Source organism: Staurois parvus, unplaced genomic scaffold, assembly GCF_062004578.1.
Source record: "Staurois parvus isolate SC_StPar_1 unplaced genomic scaffold, SC_StPar_1.0 ptg000013l, whole genome shotgun sequence".
Classification (NCBI taxonomy): domain Eukaryota; kingdom Metazoa; phylum Chordata; class Amphibia; order Anura; family Ranidae; genus Staurois; species Staurois parvus.
Genome location: NW_028317809.1, coordinates 4,324,896 through 4,342,137, shown reverse-complemented (window position 1 = coordinate 4,342,137; position 17,242 = coordinate 4,324,896). Strand labels below are relative to the sequence as shown.

At 39.3% G+C, this 17,242-nt stretch overlaps 1 protein-coding gene across 1 annotated transcript in view; it reads left to right on the top strand.

The window, feature by feature from the left end:
* Positions 1-17,242, top strand: part of CSGALNACT1 (chondroitin sulfate N-acetylgalactosaminyltransferase 1) — a 566,905-nt gene that overhangs the window by 535,802 nt on the left and 13,861 nt on the right. The window contains exon 10 of the mRNA XM_089675301.1: positions 16,452-16,533. Coding sequence (XP_089531427.1) covers positions 16,452-16,533 — 82 coding nt within the window. The remainder of the gene's footprint in view (positions 1-16,451; positions 16,534-17,242) is intronic.

Below are 17,242 nucleotides of genomic sequence, written 5' to 3'. Positions count from 1 at the left end.
ACCATGTCAATAGATTACACATTACTATAAACACTGAGACCCAGGGCCCAGGCTCAAGCGCCTTTCACATTCCCTTCCACCTCTCTTTCTCTCTCCTCCTTTCTCTTTTCTTCTCACCCCCTAGGCTCTGCTGCAGGGACGATTTGTGTTTTGTTCTTATGAACTTTCTTGTTTTGTTTTCTGAATAGTACATGTTATATACACTGATGTCTCATGTACCAACGCCTGATTCCTCAATCAGGGTGTATGACTTCTCGGTTGTTACTTATGCTGTTCTTCCATTGAGGTAACATGGTCAACAAACCACTTTGATACACCATAAACTTTGTCTTAGTTATAGTTTTTGTATATGATGTACAACCGCCTTGGCTTGTAAGCTATTGATTTCATGTACCTGTCTGTAAACATGACAGCAATGGTTACAATGTATACCTGAAAAATGTTTCCAATAAAAATGTATTGAAAGGAAAAAAAGAACACTGTTTGCAGAACTTGTGTCATCAGAGCAGTGATTTATCACATATCAGAGGGCTTAGTACAACTTTTTTTTCTTTTTTCTTTAAAAGCTGTAAAGCAAGCTTCTTTGACATGCCATCCCTTCAAAATAAAAATGGTCCAAACCATTAGAGCTTCCCTTGAAAGCAAAGCTAAAAGTTTTTTTTTCAATAAATGTAAATACATTGCTGTTTAATTAACCACTTGCCCTCCTGAGGATTGACCCCCCTTCCTGACCAGGCCATTTTTTTTCGTTATGGCGCTGCATTACTTTAACTGACAATTGCACAGTCATGTAAAGCTGCATCCAAACGAAATTTTACATCATTTTTTTTCAATGGCGGTGATCAGTGACCTATAGCAGAACTGCGGCGGGCATTCTGACACTGGGGGGAACGGACTTGGTGTCACTGACATCCCCAGTGACACCAATACAGAGATCAGTGCTAATAAAAAGCACTGACACTGTAACAATGGCACTGGCCAGGAAGGGGTTAACATGTGGGGCGAACAAAGGGTTAACTGTGTGCTGTTTTACTTAGTGGGCTTTGTCTGTGTTTCACTGTAAGCACACTGCTTTGCATGGCTGTGCAATGCACAGCCATGCAAAGCAGTGTGCAGGAGCCAACAGCGGTGAGATCTGTATTATTTACAAACAGTTCTCCCTTTTTTCTCTCTTTTTTTTTTATTATCAAAGGAAAACTGGACAAAAATAGTAAAAAAAAAAAATATTTTTTTTTAATTTAGCTGTGTGTTTCTTCTTCCTACCATAACCTACCACCAAACAACTACCCAAAATAAATTTTCCAGCTCTTGACGATCACAGTGATACCATATATATGTATGTTATTTGTTGTTTGTACCCACAGTACAGCCCAGAAACAATAGTGTGCATTTTTTTTTTTTACCTAAAACACACTGGCACTGATACAAATGAAAAAAAAAATCCTGACCTTTACCCAAACACTAACTCTGGCACTGAACTAGATCAAACCTTGACCTAGGTATTTTTCTTTATTTTTTATGAAATGTTTTAATATTAATTTATTTAAACAGTTGTTTTTTTCTCTCTATGCAAGGAGAGAGAGAGATACAATGTATCTCTCTCCTCTGTTCAGAGAGAAAAAAAAACAAGGGGGGCGGGATGTACAGTGACTGATCACTCTGATAGCCAATCAGAAGCTATCACAGCAATCATGTGACCTGGAATCCGGGGTCCCGATCATTAGAACGGGACCTGGGGCTCTCAGTGACACCCCGGTCTTTGTGCTGGGAGTGCGCCGTGCGGCGCGCTCCCTGCACAAAGACAAGTAAGCAAATATGCGGCCCCACAGAAAAAAGCCCAGTTCTGTGACGCTGCGTATTTGTGTGATGGCGTGAAGGGGTTAACTAAGGCCTCTTTCACACAGGCATTCCGTATGTCCATTTTTCATCTGTCCATTTACGGATGAAAAACGGACACCCATGTATTTCTATGGACTAGCAAATGATCATCATTAATGTCCGTATCCATTAACAACTGTTTTTTTAAACAGAAGAAAACCCTATTTTTCTTCAGTAAAAAAAAAAATTTAACGGGTGAAAAACGGATGTAAATGGGCAAAAAACGGATGTAAACAGATGAAAACCGCAGTAAACGGATGAGAACCGCCATAAACAGATGAAAAACGGATGCGTAAACTGATGAAAAAATGGATGTAAACTTATGGAGAACGGATGTAAACTGATCCGTTTTTTCTTGGAAAAAACGTGACAGAATGTATGAAAAAAAACAGAACACCCGTATGAAAGGGGCCTACAACTGGAGGGTGCAAAATCTGGTGCAGCTGTGCATAGAAGCCTATCAGCTTCAAGGTTGTAGACTGTATTCACATTTGAGCGTTTTGTAGCTTGAAGCTCCAAAAAAGCTCAAACTTAAAAAAATCAATTGTTCTGTACAGGGGCGCATGTGTCCTTGCCCAAACTCAAAAAAGCCTATGAAAAAAGTACCAGGGGCATCTCATGGGGCCCCCTACTGACCCCGGGCCCTCGGGCAGTGCCCGAGTTTCCAAATGGTCAGTCCGCCCCTGGTTCTGTGTGGTGTCTGTTCACACCTGATCATGTGATTAGGCACCATAGAGAACAACTGATTTTTTTTAAGTTTGAGCCTTTTTGGAGCTTCGAGCTTCAGCCCAGGTTCACATATGTGTGGTGCGGTATATCGCATGTGATTCTCACAGGAACCACACTGCATTCCTGTGCAAATCACATGCGATTTGTGTGCGGTGCAATTGGAGCCATATATTTTGTGTGGCTCTTCGCACTGCACCCACACCAAAAACGTGCAGGACCCTTTTTTGGGTCCGCACTAGAATCAGATCAGATGGTTATTCACACTTATGCGATCCGATTCTGCACATCGCACCATGTTTTGCAGACCACTTTCGGGGTGTTGTTAACTTAACATACACAATCACAGCAGTTCGCATGAACGGGGTGCGATTCTGATGCGGTACGGAATTTGCACTAAAAACACTGCGAATTGCGCATCGCATCAGTGTGAACCAGGGCTCAAGCTACAAAACGCTCAAGTGGGAGTGCAGCCGTATTGGCAACACTTAATTGAACAAGCTGAAGTTAGAAGCTGATTGGCTGTCATACACTAGATTCTGAATGCATCAGTTTTAGTAAATGTTGCCCTTTAAAACTCACAGCCTCAGTTCTGAACTCTTTCTAATGCTGATCACACACTTTCCTTGAAATCCAAATGTAGACAATAATGGAAAATGTAAATGAAAATTGTGCTTTGAGTAAAAGGCATAATCTATGCATTTGCATGCTTACATCGGTTTGAAATGCATAAATACACTTATTTGGGACTACTGTCAATATTTTTCTGTTTCAGTTAACTTCCTCTCCAACATGTTTATCTTCAAAGGATACTTCAAAGACTGTTCTACAAATATAAAGCACATGAAAGCACAGTGGAGCTGATTGTGATTCACAGACTGTTTGCTGTTTATGTTTAGATTTTGTTGCATTGCTTCCTGTTATGATTGCCCCGTTTTTTGTGCTGTTAATGATACATGACATTACAGCAGACATAACCGAGTGTGTAATGCATTGTGATTCTTACAAGAAGTCTAGAGCATCGGGTCTGAACTTTTTTCATGTTAATACCTGCTCCCTAACTTTCTTGTAGTGTAAGGACTTTTATAATGGGGAAAACATTTTAACCACTTGCCCTCCAGAATTTTACCCCCCTCCCTGACCAGGCCATTTTTTGTGATACGGCGCTGTGTTACTTTAACTGACAATTGCGTGGTCATGCAACGCTGCACCCTAATTAAATTTATGTTCTTTTTTCCCACAAATGGAGCTTTCTTTCAGTAGTATTTGATCACCTGTGTTTTTTATAGCACAAAAAATAAAAACAAATACTGACAATTTTGAAAAAAAAAACAATATTTTTGACTTTTTGCTATTAAACACGTCCAGTAAAAAAATTTAAAAAATCAAATTTCATCATAAATTTAGGCCAAAATGTATTCTGCTACATCTTTGCTAAAAAAAAAAAATCCCAATACATGTAAATTAATTGGTTTATATGAAAGTTATAGCGTCTACAAATGGCGGTATATATACTGGAATTTTTTTTGTAATACTAATAATGGCGGCGATCAACGACTTATAGCGGGACTGCGATGGGCATTTTGACACTGGGGGGAACTGACTAACTGTCACTGACATCCCCAGTGACACTAATACAGTGATCAGTGCTAATAAAAAGCACTGACCAGGGGCGGACTGACCATTTGGATACTCGGGCACTGCCCGAAGGGCCCAGGGTCAGTAGGGGGCCCCATGAGGTGCCCCTGGTACCTTTTTCATAGGTTTTTTTGAGTTTGGACAAGGACACAGGGGCCTCATGATCCCCTATTGCCCAGGGGCCCCATGAGTTATCAGTCCGCCCCTGGCACTGACACTGTACTAATGGCACCGGGCAGGAAAGGGTTAACATCTGGGGAGATCAAATTATTAACTGTGTGTGTTTTACTTTGTAAGCATGCTGCTTTGTATTGCTCTGCTGTGCAGAGCAATACAAAGTAGCATGCTGGAGCTAACAGGGGAGAGATCTATATTTTTTACATACAGACCTCTCCTTCATCAGTGTTCCTCGACAATCGCTGGCGGGGAATCTCCGGCCTGGGACCCAGTGATCGACAGCTGTAGCCACCAATGGCGGCACGGGTAGGGCGTGTGCGTGCACTCCCTACCCAGAACTGCAAAATCAAGTATATATATGTGATTTTGTACAGCCCTGCCACCCTGTAGCGGTAGTTCTGCTATAGGGTGGTCGGAAGGCGGTTAAAGTGATGGTAAAGGCATTTTTTAAAAATAACAAACATATCATACTTACCTGCTCTGTGCAATGGTTTTTCTCAGAGAAATCCCGATCCTCCTTTTCTTGGGTCCCCCGCTGGCACTCCTTACCCTTCCTCCTGCTGAGTGCCCACAGAGCAAGCAGCTTGCTATGGGGGCACCTAAGCACACATACTCCCAAGCCACTGCTCTGCATGTCCATGCACACACAGATCCACAGCTTGGCCCTGTCCCCTCTCTTTCCTAATTGCTTCACTGGCTGTGATGGACAGCAACGAGAGCCAATGTCTTAGCCAATGAGGAGGGAGAGTCCCCAGAGAACCGAGGCTCTCGTGGATCTCGATGGGGCTCAGGTAAGTAATTGGGGGGTTCGGGGGGGCTGCTACACACAGAAGGTTTTTACCTTCGTGCATAGAATTAATGAAGGTAAAAAACCTCGAGCCTTTACAACCACTTTAAGTTTCAGCTGTGTGAACAAAAGACAGCAATATTTTATACATGAAAGATGGTAAATGTATTTTAGGCCCCTTGTCTAATTTTGGCATTTTAGTGCACCAGGAAGGCACAGGTGCAGCATCCAGCCCTGCTGTCTGCAACCTGTCAAAGTCTACGGCAGGCTGAAATGCACAGAACAGCAGTAACCAAAATTCCAGAATACACATGCCTCTTGTATTTAAACAAGATTTGCTTTATAGTGTAACTAGACTTAAAGTTTGATAAGAAAATCAGTCCTTGGTCAACGGGTGACGACTAAAAGGTGCTGTTTGGCACAAAGCTGGGACCTCTTTCTTGACCAAGCTGTACTTCCGCAATGGAGGTAACAGTGGTTACATATACCCACTAAGGTAACTAGCCTGAGGTGATACAGAGAGATCAAATAAATCTTCTGACATACAGTAAGTGGAACCTTTTTATCTACACCAATCTCTTCTCTACAGGCTCCTAAAGCACTATATTTACATAGCATTTCTGAGCTTCCGAAAAGATGGGGGTGTGTGGATTTGATGTCACACAATACTCAGCATAGAGCAGGGAGCTGAATGTAGAGAGATCTCAGTGAAGGGAAAGGACACCCCCCTCTACACAGACTCAGGAAAACAGGGATATCTAAGGCTGTCATCTGCTATGTACTGGAGGATAACAGGGCCAATTCCCAGGATTGCCTGGTGTTGGCATAGGCTACCAAAAGTGAATCATACAGATAGCAGAGGAATGAGAGAGAAGATAGAAATTGCAGTAGGTATTTTGGATTAAGGCAAGTTCACACTATGTGTTATCCATTTTTCATTTCAGAGGTTTACAACTACATAAAGACCTAGCTGTGTTTTCTGGTGGGGAATCTGGATTACAAGACTGGCAGTGAAGGAAACTATATTTTGCCACCATATATTACACACCATTAGGTTATGGTAACTTGTGGAACTTGAAAACTGTTTAACCATGGAATAGAATACTTGCTTTGTCAAAATCCAAACTTTACCACCAAAGTGGAGTTCCAGCCGTTTTTGTGTTTTTTAAAAGTCGGCAGCTACAAAAACTGTAGCTGCTGACTTTTGATAACACACACTTACCTGTCCCGGGATCCAGCTATGTGCTTACCCGAGCCGTTCTTTCTCCCCTTCTCTGCTCCACAGCGCTGGCATCTCAACTGTGGGCACCAGGCTGTGACAGCTTGCGGCTTCACAGCCTGGTGCCCACTGCGCATGCTCAAGACACGCTGCACCTCCTAATTTGTCCAACATTCTTCTGGAACCTGGGAAAGTTCCCACGAGACTGCGGGAGGGAGGTGCAGGCTGAACTTCTGGCTCACTTCGCTGTGGCAAACTGAGCCGGAAGTAGGAGCAGGTACCTGTCAAAAACAGGTATCCACTCCCCACCCCAAAAGGTGCCAAATATGGCAGTGGAGGGGGGGGAGGAGGAGGCAAATGAGCGGAGCTTTCGCTTTTGAGTAGAACTCCACTTTAATTATTTCACTGAAGGCCAATTTGTAGCTGTGTATTCATGCATATGATTGTTACTGAAATAGGTGTGCACATGATTGTGCAAATAGTATATATTTGCAAGTTTACTTCTGAGCCCTGATCAGACTGACGTAAAGGAAAGTGACATCTTTCTGTCTAATATCCCCTCTACTCCCACAGGTTTACTCTACACATGAAATCTTAGATGTGTTTGTTGCTATTAATAATTCAGTCCACTGTCCAGTTGTAGCTGTAGAATTTTAGTATTCATGAGGAGGGTTTATGTAATGATCCTACTGTTATACATTATGCATTTTACTACAGGCTAAATAGTTTCTCATTGACCATGAGCATTTGTGAGCAAAATGGGATAAACACAAAAGTCAATTACACTAATTCACTGTAGTGGATGATCATAAATATTCTACAGTTAACACAACCAAATGTATTGGCTAATCAAAGTTTACTGTTTTTTTGTTTTTTTTTTAGAAAGCTTGTATACACCCATACTACTTTTTTTTTGTAAATAAACTATCCTTTGTATTGTTTGTGTTATTAATATCAATGTAAAGCCATATCTTTTCTGGACAGTTAAGCCTGTAGAATAATGACCAGATGGTAACTGTAAAAGCATCTAATCATTCCCTGACTGTAAAGGCTATTAGACTGCAAGTCCATTAAAGTTCACAATGACTGCATATAGTATAGTATATAACCAGTTTTGATCTATTTGTTGTACTCATGTCATTTTTACAGGGATTTTTATCATACATGTCTAATGTAAAATTAGAATAATTTGATAACATGATAAGAGAACTGCTACACAATTTTCCATGGCAACCAATCAAACGTTAACTTTTAGCAGTGTATATTTAACAGGCACACAAAGCTGGTTGATTGCTGCTGTAAACCATTGCTCTGTTATTAAATAGGCTAACATATTATAACATCTTAAACTTAAAACCCAGTAGAGAGGGTCGAATCTGTTTCATTGTCTCATTATTTGGAAGCCTGTAGTAGACAAAACATATCTCCTTGGATGCAAGGCTTCTGGATGTCCTACTTGTACAGCAAACCCAGGTGTATCCAATATACTTTTGCTTTATAGCAATCACAATATTTTTAAGTAGTTTGGAAAATTTTTCTCAGTAACAAAGGAGACTTAAAAAGCACTAGATATAGCCATAAGTTGACCACTCCTTGCACCGGTGTCCCTTCTGGGCCATAAAAAAGTGTAGCAATGAGCATCAGCTTGGAATGGGTTCAAGATGAACTGAGATTATTTGAGGTTTGTGGACCCAGCCACTTGGCACCGTAGCAACCAACTACCAAAAATGCATTTTCTTGGCTTTTGAACTATAGTTTTTCCTTTTTTATACATTTTCCTGGTGCGCTGATCCCGGTTGGCCCTCTCCCCCTGTCCATCCTATATGATGTCACACACAGGGACCTGGGATGGACATGAGAAAAGGGCAGCACGGGAAAAGCGCAGCATACCAGGTTGTTTCTTCCCTGTGCCGCTCTGCATATGTGGGAGCCATTGTCTGTCCATCTACCCATCACCTACACACTATTGACAGGTAGATTGCGACCAACATGTTGCCAACTCCCGCTTTAGACAAAAGGCTGCTATTTATAGTGAGGGAGATGACAACATAACAAAGCCTCAATTATGTGCCTTTTTAAGCTATCTGATTATAATCAGAGTACTGCAGAGTACTGGAGGAATCAGCTGTCCTATTCCACCAAATGGCACTGCCCCACAGGTACATGCCAATTCTTTCTTCAGGGCTGCTGCACATAGCTCTGCAGTCTGGCCCTCTTTCACCCATCTGCTGCTGATAGCAGCATTGTGGTTTGCAGCATATCAGTCATAGCAAAACTACCCTTTATTTCGGTTCCTCATGCATGAGGAGACACATGCACCCATCCCATAAAGCCCCAAAACATCAGCATCTCAATGATACTGGTCAGCAGCAAAAGGCCAGCACCCCTTCTCTTTGTTCACTATCCACGACTCCCCTCATTCCACAAGATTCACCATCTGTATCCGCTGCAACACCTGCAGTCTCAGACTATAGGGAGGAAAGTTTGAGAAAGGGCTTTTGGCACAACTAAGCTGGGAAGAGGCTAAGCATTGGACCAGGTTTAGTAGGCTCAAGTGTAGGCTTGATCATGGCTGTAGATCTCCTAATGCCACCCCACCATTTCCAGCAGCATCCTAGCCCAGGTGTATATTTATTCCACAGCTGCCAGAAGGTAAGAACAAAATGTCCCCTGACATCCCCATGCTCAGCATCTCAATGCTGTCAGGCTTTACTATTGCTCCCATTTCAGCTAGTGGGGTCGGCCCTGCAAATTTATGGTCTGTGCTACACACACATAGTATACGATTAGCGAAAAAAGATATAAACATTCATTTTGACAAATGCAAAACTATTAGATAAACCTGCCTAACTTCTGATTTATGCAGGATGTGTGTGCTTACCCAAACAGCTGTCAAACAATGACTGGTTCTACCCACAAATAGGGGTGAAATGTCATAGCAATCTTCATCAGACAAAGAATTTGGTTGCTACACATACATGAGCCAAATCTTGATAGAGTAGATCTAAAACAACTCAATCTGCTTGATTAATGGGTCATGTGGGGGGCACATTAATTTATGCATGCTCTCTAGTTTTCATATAGTTCATATTCTAGGAAATCTATCGCTTCACCTATCTGGGAAACAATTTTCAGTGTGATAAATATCTCTATGTGAACGTTTTACAGAAAAGCTATTGCCAGCAAAATACTTCAATCACCCCAGCAACTTTGAGTTCCCATTGTTTTTAAAATGTGACCTTGCTTTTGATGGATGCTTAAGTGTCTATTATTGTTCTCTACTCCTCCATTAACTTTCTATCACAGCACTAATAACAATTACACTAACTGCACTGTAAATCCTTTCAACAAATTTACTTCCACTAAGGGTGATAAATTTAACTATTATAAGCGACACAATCAAGTGAACTCTGAAAGAGAATTGCAGGACTGCTTCCAGAAGTTTAACTGAAATAATATACACTTGTGGGTGGCCTGACACATAGTATAAGTGTACTTAATGCTATAATATAATAATAATGTATTCAAATATATTAGCTGTTCTACTTCTGCATACTTGCCTATAGTCATTGAACTTGCCCTCTTATTTATTAGCCAGTGACATTTTTGATGTTTTAACAGAAATCCTGTCTAAACAAACAAAGGGAGAGGTTTTAGGTATGTCTTGGAAGGCCTGCGACCCTATCGAAGTGTGTTTTTCTAGAGTAACCGCACCAATGCAGTCTGCTCTGCTTTACTGAATGCAGACACTGGACAACAAAAAGGTCGTTAGTTTTTTTGCTTTATTTTAGGGTTAGCAGGGTTGTTTAACCACTTCAAGTCCAGACACTTTCACCCCCTTCCTGCCCAGGCCAATTTTCAGCTTTCAGTGCTGTCACACTTTGAATGACAATTGTGCGGTCATGCAACACTGTACCCATATGAATATTTTTGCATTTTTTTTTAGACAGATAAACTTTATTTTGGTGGTATTTATTCACCACTGCTATATAAATTAAAAAGTCCAAAAATTTTGAAAAAAAGGGTTTTTCTTATTTTGCAAATAAATAATTTTTCTTCATAAATCTTGGCCAAAAATGTATGCGGTTATCTTTTTAGTAAAAAAAAAAAAATAATCCAAATTAGTTTATAACCAAAAATTATAATTATAATTTCAACATTTTTTTTTAAATTTTTTTTATATTATTAGTTATGCTTTTGTTTTGTTTTTTTTGTTTTTAACATACTATCACCCTAGCAGTACAGTGTCACCATAGTGACACTATACTACTTGTGGGGGGTGATTAAGATTTTTTTTTTTTTTACACTGATTGCTTTTACACCCATAAAGGTTGACAAAGCAATCATTTCTCCTTCTCTCTGGCTGCATTCTTGCAGCCATTGAGAAAAACTGTGCGAGCTGTGATTGGTTACAGCTTGTCACATGGTACAAGGCTGTTGTGAATAGCCTTGTACCATGTGATCTCTGTGATCATTCACAGATTTTACAAGTAGTAAGCAATGATGTCAGGAAATTACATCTTGTTTACTACTATTCATGTGACCACTCATTGGCCAATCAGTGATCACGTGATCGGGACCTCACACAGAGGTCTCGTACAGCGATCAATGATCCTCCGAACACAGCGGACACTGAATCGCTCCTGCACTGCTCCAGTCCGGCCGTTTATGTACATGGGCCGGAAAGGAAGTTTGTTTTGGATAGATTGAAGAGGAGTATCTCCATACATATTATAATTTTTTTGTATGTATTGCACCAGTTTCTTTGCATATGATTTCCTTATTTCCTTTCTTGGTGGCACTAGTCACAAGGGCAAGAAATTAGGGGAATTATTTCCAACAAGGCCATTTCAATGCAATAAAAATATACAGCTAGTCTAACTACTACCTACTAAACTATTTCCTGCTGAAAAATGTGTTTTAGTTGGTGTCTTTGTCTCCATTACCTATGTTCTCTGTAGGATCAGGATAGGAAGGGAGGTGAAACTTCCCAATATGAACAGAAACAGCAATACAAAATCCTGGCAGAGGTTTTAAACTTGCCTCCCCTCAAATCCCAAAGTTTTGTCTGGGTTCTACTTTAAATGTTAAATAGGAAACTGTTAGTAGTGGTCCATTCAGACATTAGTAGTCTGTTATGGTACAATATTACTTACACTGTAGCATGGTTTATTTTGTGCATTCATGTGTGTTGCAACAGGGCAGACAATTCATTTTGAATAGACTATTAATGTACTTTTGCAGAAAAAAAGTACTTGTACAATATATGGCAGCACACCACAGGCATCATCATTGGTAGCTACCAGAGGCGGACTGACCATTCGAGCACTCGGGCACTGCCCAAGGCCCCGGGGTCAGTAGGGGGCCCCATGAGATGCCCCTGGTACCTTTCATTGGCTTTTTTATAGGCTTTTTTGGGAGTGGGCAAGGGCACAGGGGCCCATGATCCCCTATTGCCCGGGGGCCCCATGAGTTGTCAGTCCACCCCTGGTAGCTACTGTACTTGCATGCTATGGTGACATTCTAAATGGTGGCATTACTACACTGGATATATAAGTGTATTATGGTAACATGGTAAAAATACATTTTTACCACATTATGGTGAGTCATATGTTTGAAGCTAGCTTTAAAATCCAGTATATAGGCTTGTAGCACCTCTAATAGAATGAAGCTACTTGCTGACAACCATTGGAAGAATTGGCTACATCACAGGATGCAGTAATAATATGTTAACGCGTTTCGGCCGAAGCCTTACTCATTGCATATTTTTACAGACACAGAAAACTCACTAAAATAGGAATCTTTTTCCTTCAGACACATTAGAAAAAACAGGTGCGGATAATTAAAACCAATTAAACAACTCAGTCTCCTAGATTGTAAGCTCGAAAGAGCAGGGCCCTTGACCCCCTCGTGTTTTGTCTTGTTACTGTATTGTCTAATGTTCTGTCCCCCACTATAATGTACAGCGCTGAGCAAACCGTTTAGCGCTATATAAATACTGTATAATAATACTGTATAATAATATGTAGATGACAAAGCAGTGGCTACAACAACCAAACTCAATCATCATACAAAGATGTCAGTAAAAATTATATAAATAATAATTTGTGACTGTAGATAATCTAACCAACATCTTTAACCAAAATGTATCAGTAATGGTGTCACCCTCTATGTGATATATCACAAAACTAGACAAACCAGCATCTCTAATCAAAATAAAAACATTTTGTGCACTATCTCAATGATGGTGTCACATTCTCTGTGATTAATAAAAAAAATATGGATAAACTAGCATTTCTGACATTGCAATGAAAATTGATGCTCTACTCCAATAATGGTGTATCTCTCTGTGTTGCATATCACAAAAGATGGTCACAGTGTGAATATTCTTTCTTTACCAACAACCTTTTTGTAGGATATAATAGGCTCATAGCACTCCCTGACAGTGAGTTGTTAAGTCAGTTCTCATGCCAGGGCCCTAGGCTAAAGGTTTGCAGCAAGGAAAGGGGGGTGTTGTAAACCTAATTCTCTGATTGCCAGCTCACGCTCCATAACCCACAACTCTTTGTTGGAGGCTATCACATGTCACAACAGAGTTGTAGAGGTGCCCCCCCCCCCCCCAGGGCCTGTGGTTGAAGGGTAAGTAAATCAGGAAGAGCCGAAACACAGACAAGGCCAAACTGCAGCAGGGTCCTGTGTTTCAAGGCACATGGTTCAGACAGGAGACCTGTCAACACTTCCTGGCAGGCCAGCTCTCTTTCTCCCATCCACCATCAGACTTGTGACCAAGCCAGTCTTTATACCTTTGTAATCTTGAAATTTCAATATCTTACTCTTTCGTGGTAGAGCTGTGAAACACGTCAACACAGATTGACATCATCTTATATGGCTAGTCAAAGGTCATACAATTCTTTATAGTAATTTTTATACAAAGTTAGGTATGATGATTGCTGGGAAGAGTGTGTGATTTTAAGATTTACAAGTAAAATAAAAATGTGATCTTTATTTATATGTCTTTTTGGTACATGTAGTGATTATTTATTTCCCAGTAGGCACATATAAAGTAGTAAATTGAATAAAAGTGGAATTTAATCAAAGAATAAAGCTCACATTTTAAAACAAATACATAGGTACACCGTATTGGTATCACATTGTGCCTATGTATTCGTTTTAAAATGTGAGTTTTATTCTTTGAATAATTTCAACTTTTATTCAATTTACTATACTATTTTTATTTTGATCCATGCACTTTGGACCATTGTTATTTATCTGGTTGGTCGATCCATATTTTGAGAGCAGCGTGAATGGGATCACAGGTGGAGATTCTACTGTGGTATTTATACTGTGCATTTTGACTGTTCCTGAAGGGCAGTCAAATCATTTGATAAGAGGCAGCTTGTTTGGTGTGGTGGTAGATTTTAGTTTTCCAATCTTTTTTCCACTTCTGGAAACACAATCTTTCTCAAGATCATACATCGGGGACCTCCTAAGGATTAGGGACATTTTCTATCTTCACCATTTGATTGGACTCATGTTGCTAATTTGATTGATAGATTTTAAATTTTATCTTAATTTGGCGCTAGCACTGCACCTTTTAGTTTTCATTTTTATTATATTGTGCCTATGATATTGTGCTAGATGCTTTCATTAGCTTTATTGACATCCTAGCGCAATTATTTATATATTTGTATTGCAGAATTGTCAAATTGCCAGCTGGCACCTGTCTTTCTGATTGCTTTAATATGAAATGACATCAAGCTGCAGAGTTATGAGTTACTGAAAGTTATGTTATAATGACTTAAAATGTTGATGATACAGCAGTCCTGTAACAGCCCTAGGCACATCGGAGTTGTAAAAAACTTGATCTTGATGAAGATACAGAGGTTGATTTACTATATGGGAATTGGAAAATGAACATTAACTTAGCGTAGCAAATAAGGTGAAACTGCGTTCAGTTTGAATACACAATGAGATGTAAGAAAAAAAAGATAGGGTTTATTTATGGCAAGTGATTGCATGATTAAAATGAACACAACATCACCTTGTTTACTAAGTTAAATAACTATTAATTTTCAAAATGAAACATTCTTTATTCTTTTAGTAAAGCAGTGAAAAAGAGATATCATTAGTTTTCTTAGCAGATATTCATTTTAAAGAGTGACTTGATTTCTGTAGCTGTAAGAATATTGTAATTATTGATAGAATGGCCCCTTTATTATTTCAAACATAGTTACATAGTTAGCCAGGTTGAAAAAAGGCACACGTCCATCTACTTCAACCAATAGAAATAAACACATACATAGACAACCTCCATATACAATACCCTATACCCACAGTTGATCCAGAGGGAGGAAAAACATATAGTAAATAAAATGGGTTTAAATTGGAAATCTACAATTGTCGAGTCAATAGAATTTTCCAGTTGAAATATCAGTTCCAGTAACATCTGTCAAAGGAGAGACTTCCCCTCTCAATGGGAGGGATTCTAGGCCATTCAAAACATACCTAAACACCTTCTCTTGGTCATCTACTGTTGTGTCTCCAAAATGTTTGGAAAATATCTTCAAAGGGGACAAGGCAATAAACCCACAAAATATGTTATCACCCTTTCCCACTTATCCCAAAACTAGAAAAACGTTTTGGCTGGAATTTCACTCTTAGCCCTTGTCAACATTTTCACATAAAACTGTGAAGTTTGAGAATAATTTGGGACAGACCTGCAAGAAAAACAACAAGTATGTGATCTGCACTGTAAATACATGGATAGCAATCCTTTCATGACCCCATTAAGGCACCATGTGTTCATAGCTCACTCCTAGCAACCAACAATACAATCATGTGCTTTGGAGAAGCACAAAGCAAAGTCAATAATTGTGAAAAGAGAAAGATGATAAAATATACCCAATATAGGAAATTAAAGACTACATAGCAAATATAAACACAAAATGACATAGGGGTTAATTTACAATAAGCAAATAGGTTGTTCAGTTTTCAAGGAATTTTGCACTTTCCAAGGAAATTGTACCTTAGCTTAGTGTGGGGAAAATTCACTTTGTAAACAAAACCCAATCATGTGCAAGAAAAAATGAAAAAACTGTTTTTGCTTACACATTGGATGATAAAAGTCAGAAGAACTACAATTACTAAGCTAAGAATACATTCCCTTGCCCTTGAAATAGTGAGTTAAAATACACAGAAAAAATAGACTTTGTACCAGTCTGTCCACATACACAGGAACTGAGGGACACTTCCTTGAAGAGTCTTTGGGGAGTTGAACAAAACCTTTGAATGCAGAAAAATGTAATTTGTGCTCAAAGTAAAGATATGGGAAAAAATGGATTTTTCGTAACACGATCAAACCGAGCATAGGCTTTAATATAGTTTTATTTGTAGTCTATCTGGAATTTAAATTTAACAAACCATTCCTCATCATTCAGGCTACGGCAAACATGAGACACATTATGTCTTTTCTTTTAATTACATCTGCTGACCTGACTTATGATTTCATGATTATTAGATTATATTTCCTGCATGAGAACGTTGCTTCCCTTCTTGAGGCGACTCGGCTGTAATTGGTTTAGCAGCCAGTACCAACCGGTTGACATTGCCAGTAATTCCCAGGCGTGTCCTGGCAAGCTTTGTTCCAGTGCTGATAAAACTCCTGTCCTTAGGTTTTAACTATTAACATGCCAGCCACATTCAGCTACTATTTAAAAGGTGCACAAGTATGCTCTTTTTTTTAGTTCCAAGTTTTCTGTCTAACCTTCATATTAATAATACCATTAAAGGACTACATAGAGATTTCCATGGGCCAGGCCAGTAACAACCCTGCCTTGACACAGCACATAATATATTTAAATATATTTTTATGTATTATTTATATTTATGTATTATATATTTGTATAGTCTATTGTGTGTATAGTGTATCGTACTATTTAAAAAATATATATTATATAAAATGTCCATCTAAATTAGTATTCTAATATATCGAACTTGATCTATGTTTTACTGTCTTGTATTTTCTAGGTTATTAAAAAGGATACTGGATTTTGGAGAGACTTTGGTTTTGGAATGACATGTCAGTATCGTTCAGATTTCATTAATATAGGTGAGATGACAGCATTGTTAACTATAGGCACCTGATAGTATTACTATGTAGATGCATGTACAGTATATTGTAAAAGTCCCGCTGGGACACATAATGAGTAATAGACTGGAATGCTTATCATTCCTGGATTTCTGGAGAAAATACTGCTATAGGCTTCTTTGAGTGTTGTTTAATATAACCAAAAGCCTAGGCATTTGAATACGCAATTTCTGTCAACTATAAGGAATAGGGTTCTGGTTGGCTGATGCACTATTTTGGAAAACCTACTTCATCAGCATCCAAATAGGCTGTTGGACATATGACCAGCATTGCAAGGAGCCTGGAGCAACATTTTCTCTGCCCTTCTATTACTTGTCATGTATCCATTACAGGAAATCAGTTTACATAGCTTTTAAATAGATGTATATCTCAACTGCATTACATTTGATTCTCTAAAACACTGCACCATAAACAATTACCTTTTTTAAATACAATACTTATATTCTAGTTTTGTTGCATCTCAGTCTAATCTTTTGCAGCCTCATAGCAGCTTTTTTCCAACTGGATACACTGCAGTAATGGCTGCATGTTATTTCTCAGGGAGGGTGTTATGATGGTGACAACAATGAATTGTGTCAGTATAATGTGTATTGAAACAGCAACCTGTGGTCTCCAACAGAAGCCATGTTGTCTAGGGTGACAATACAGTAGAACAATATGGAGACAGTGG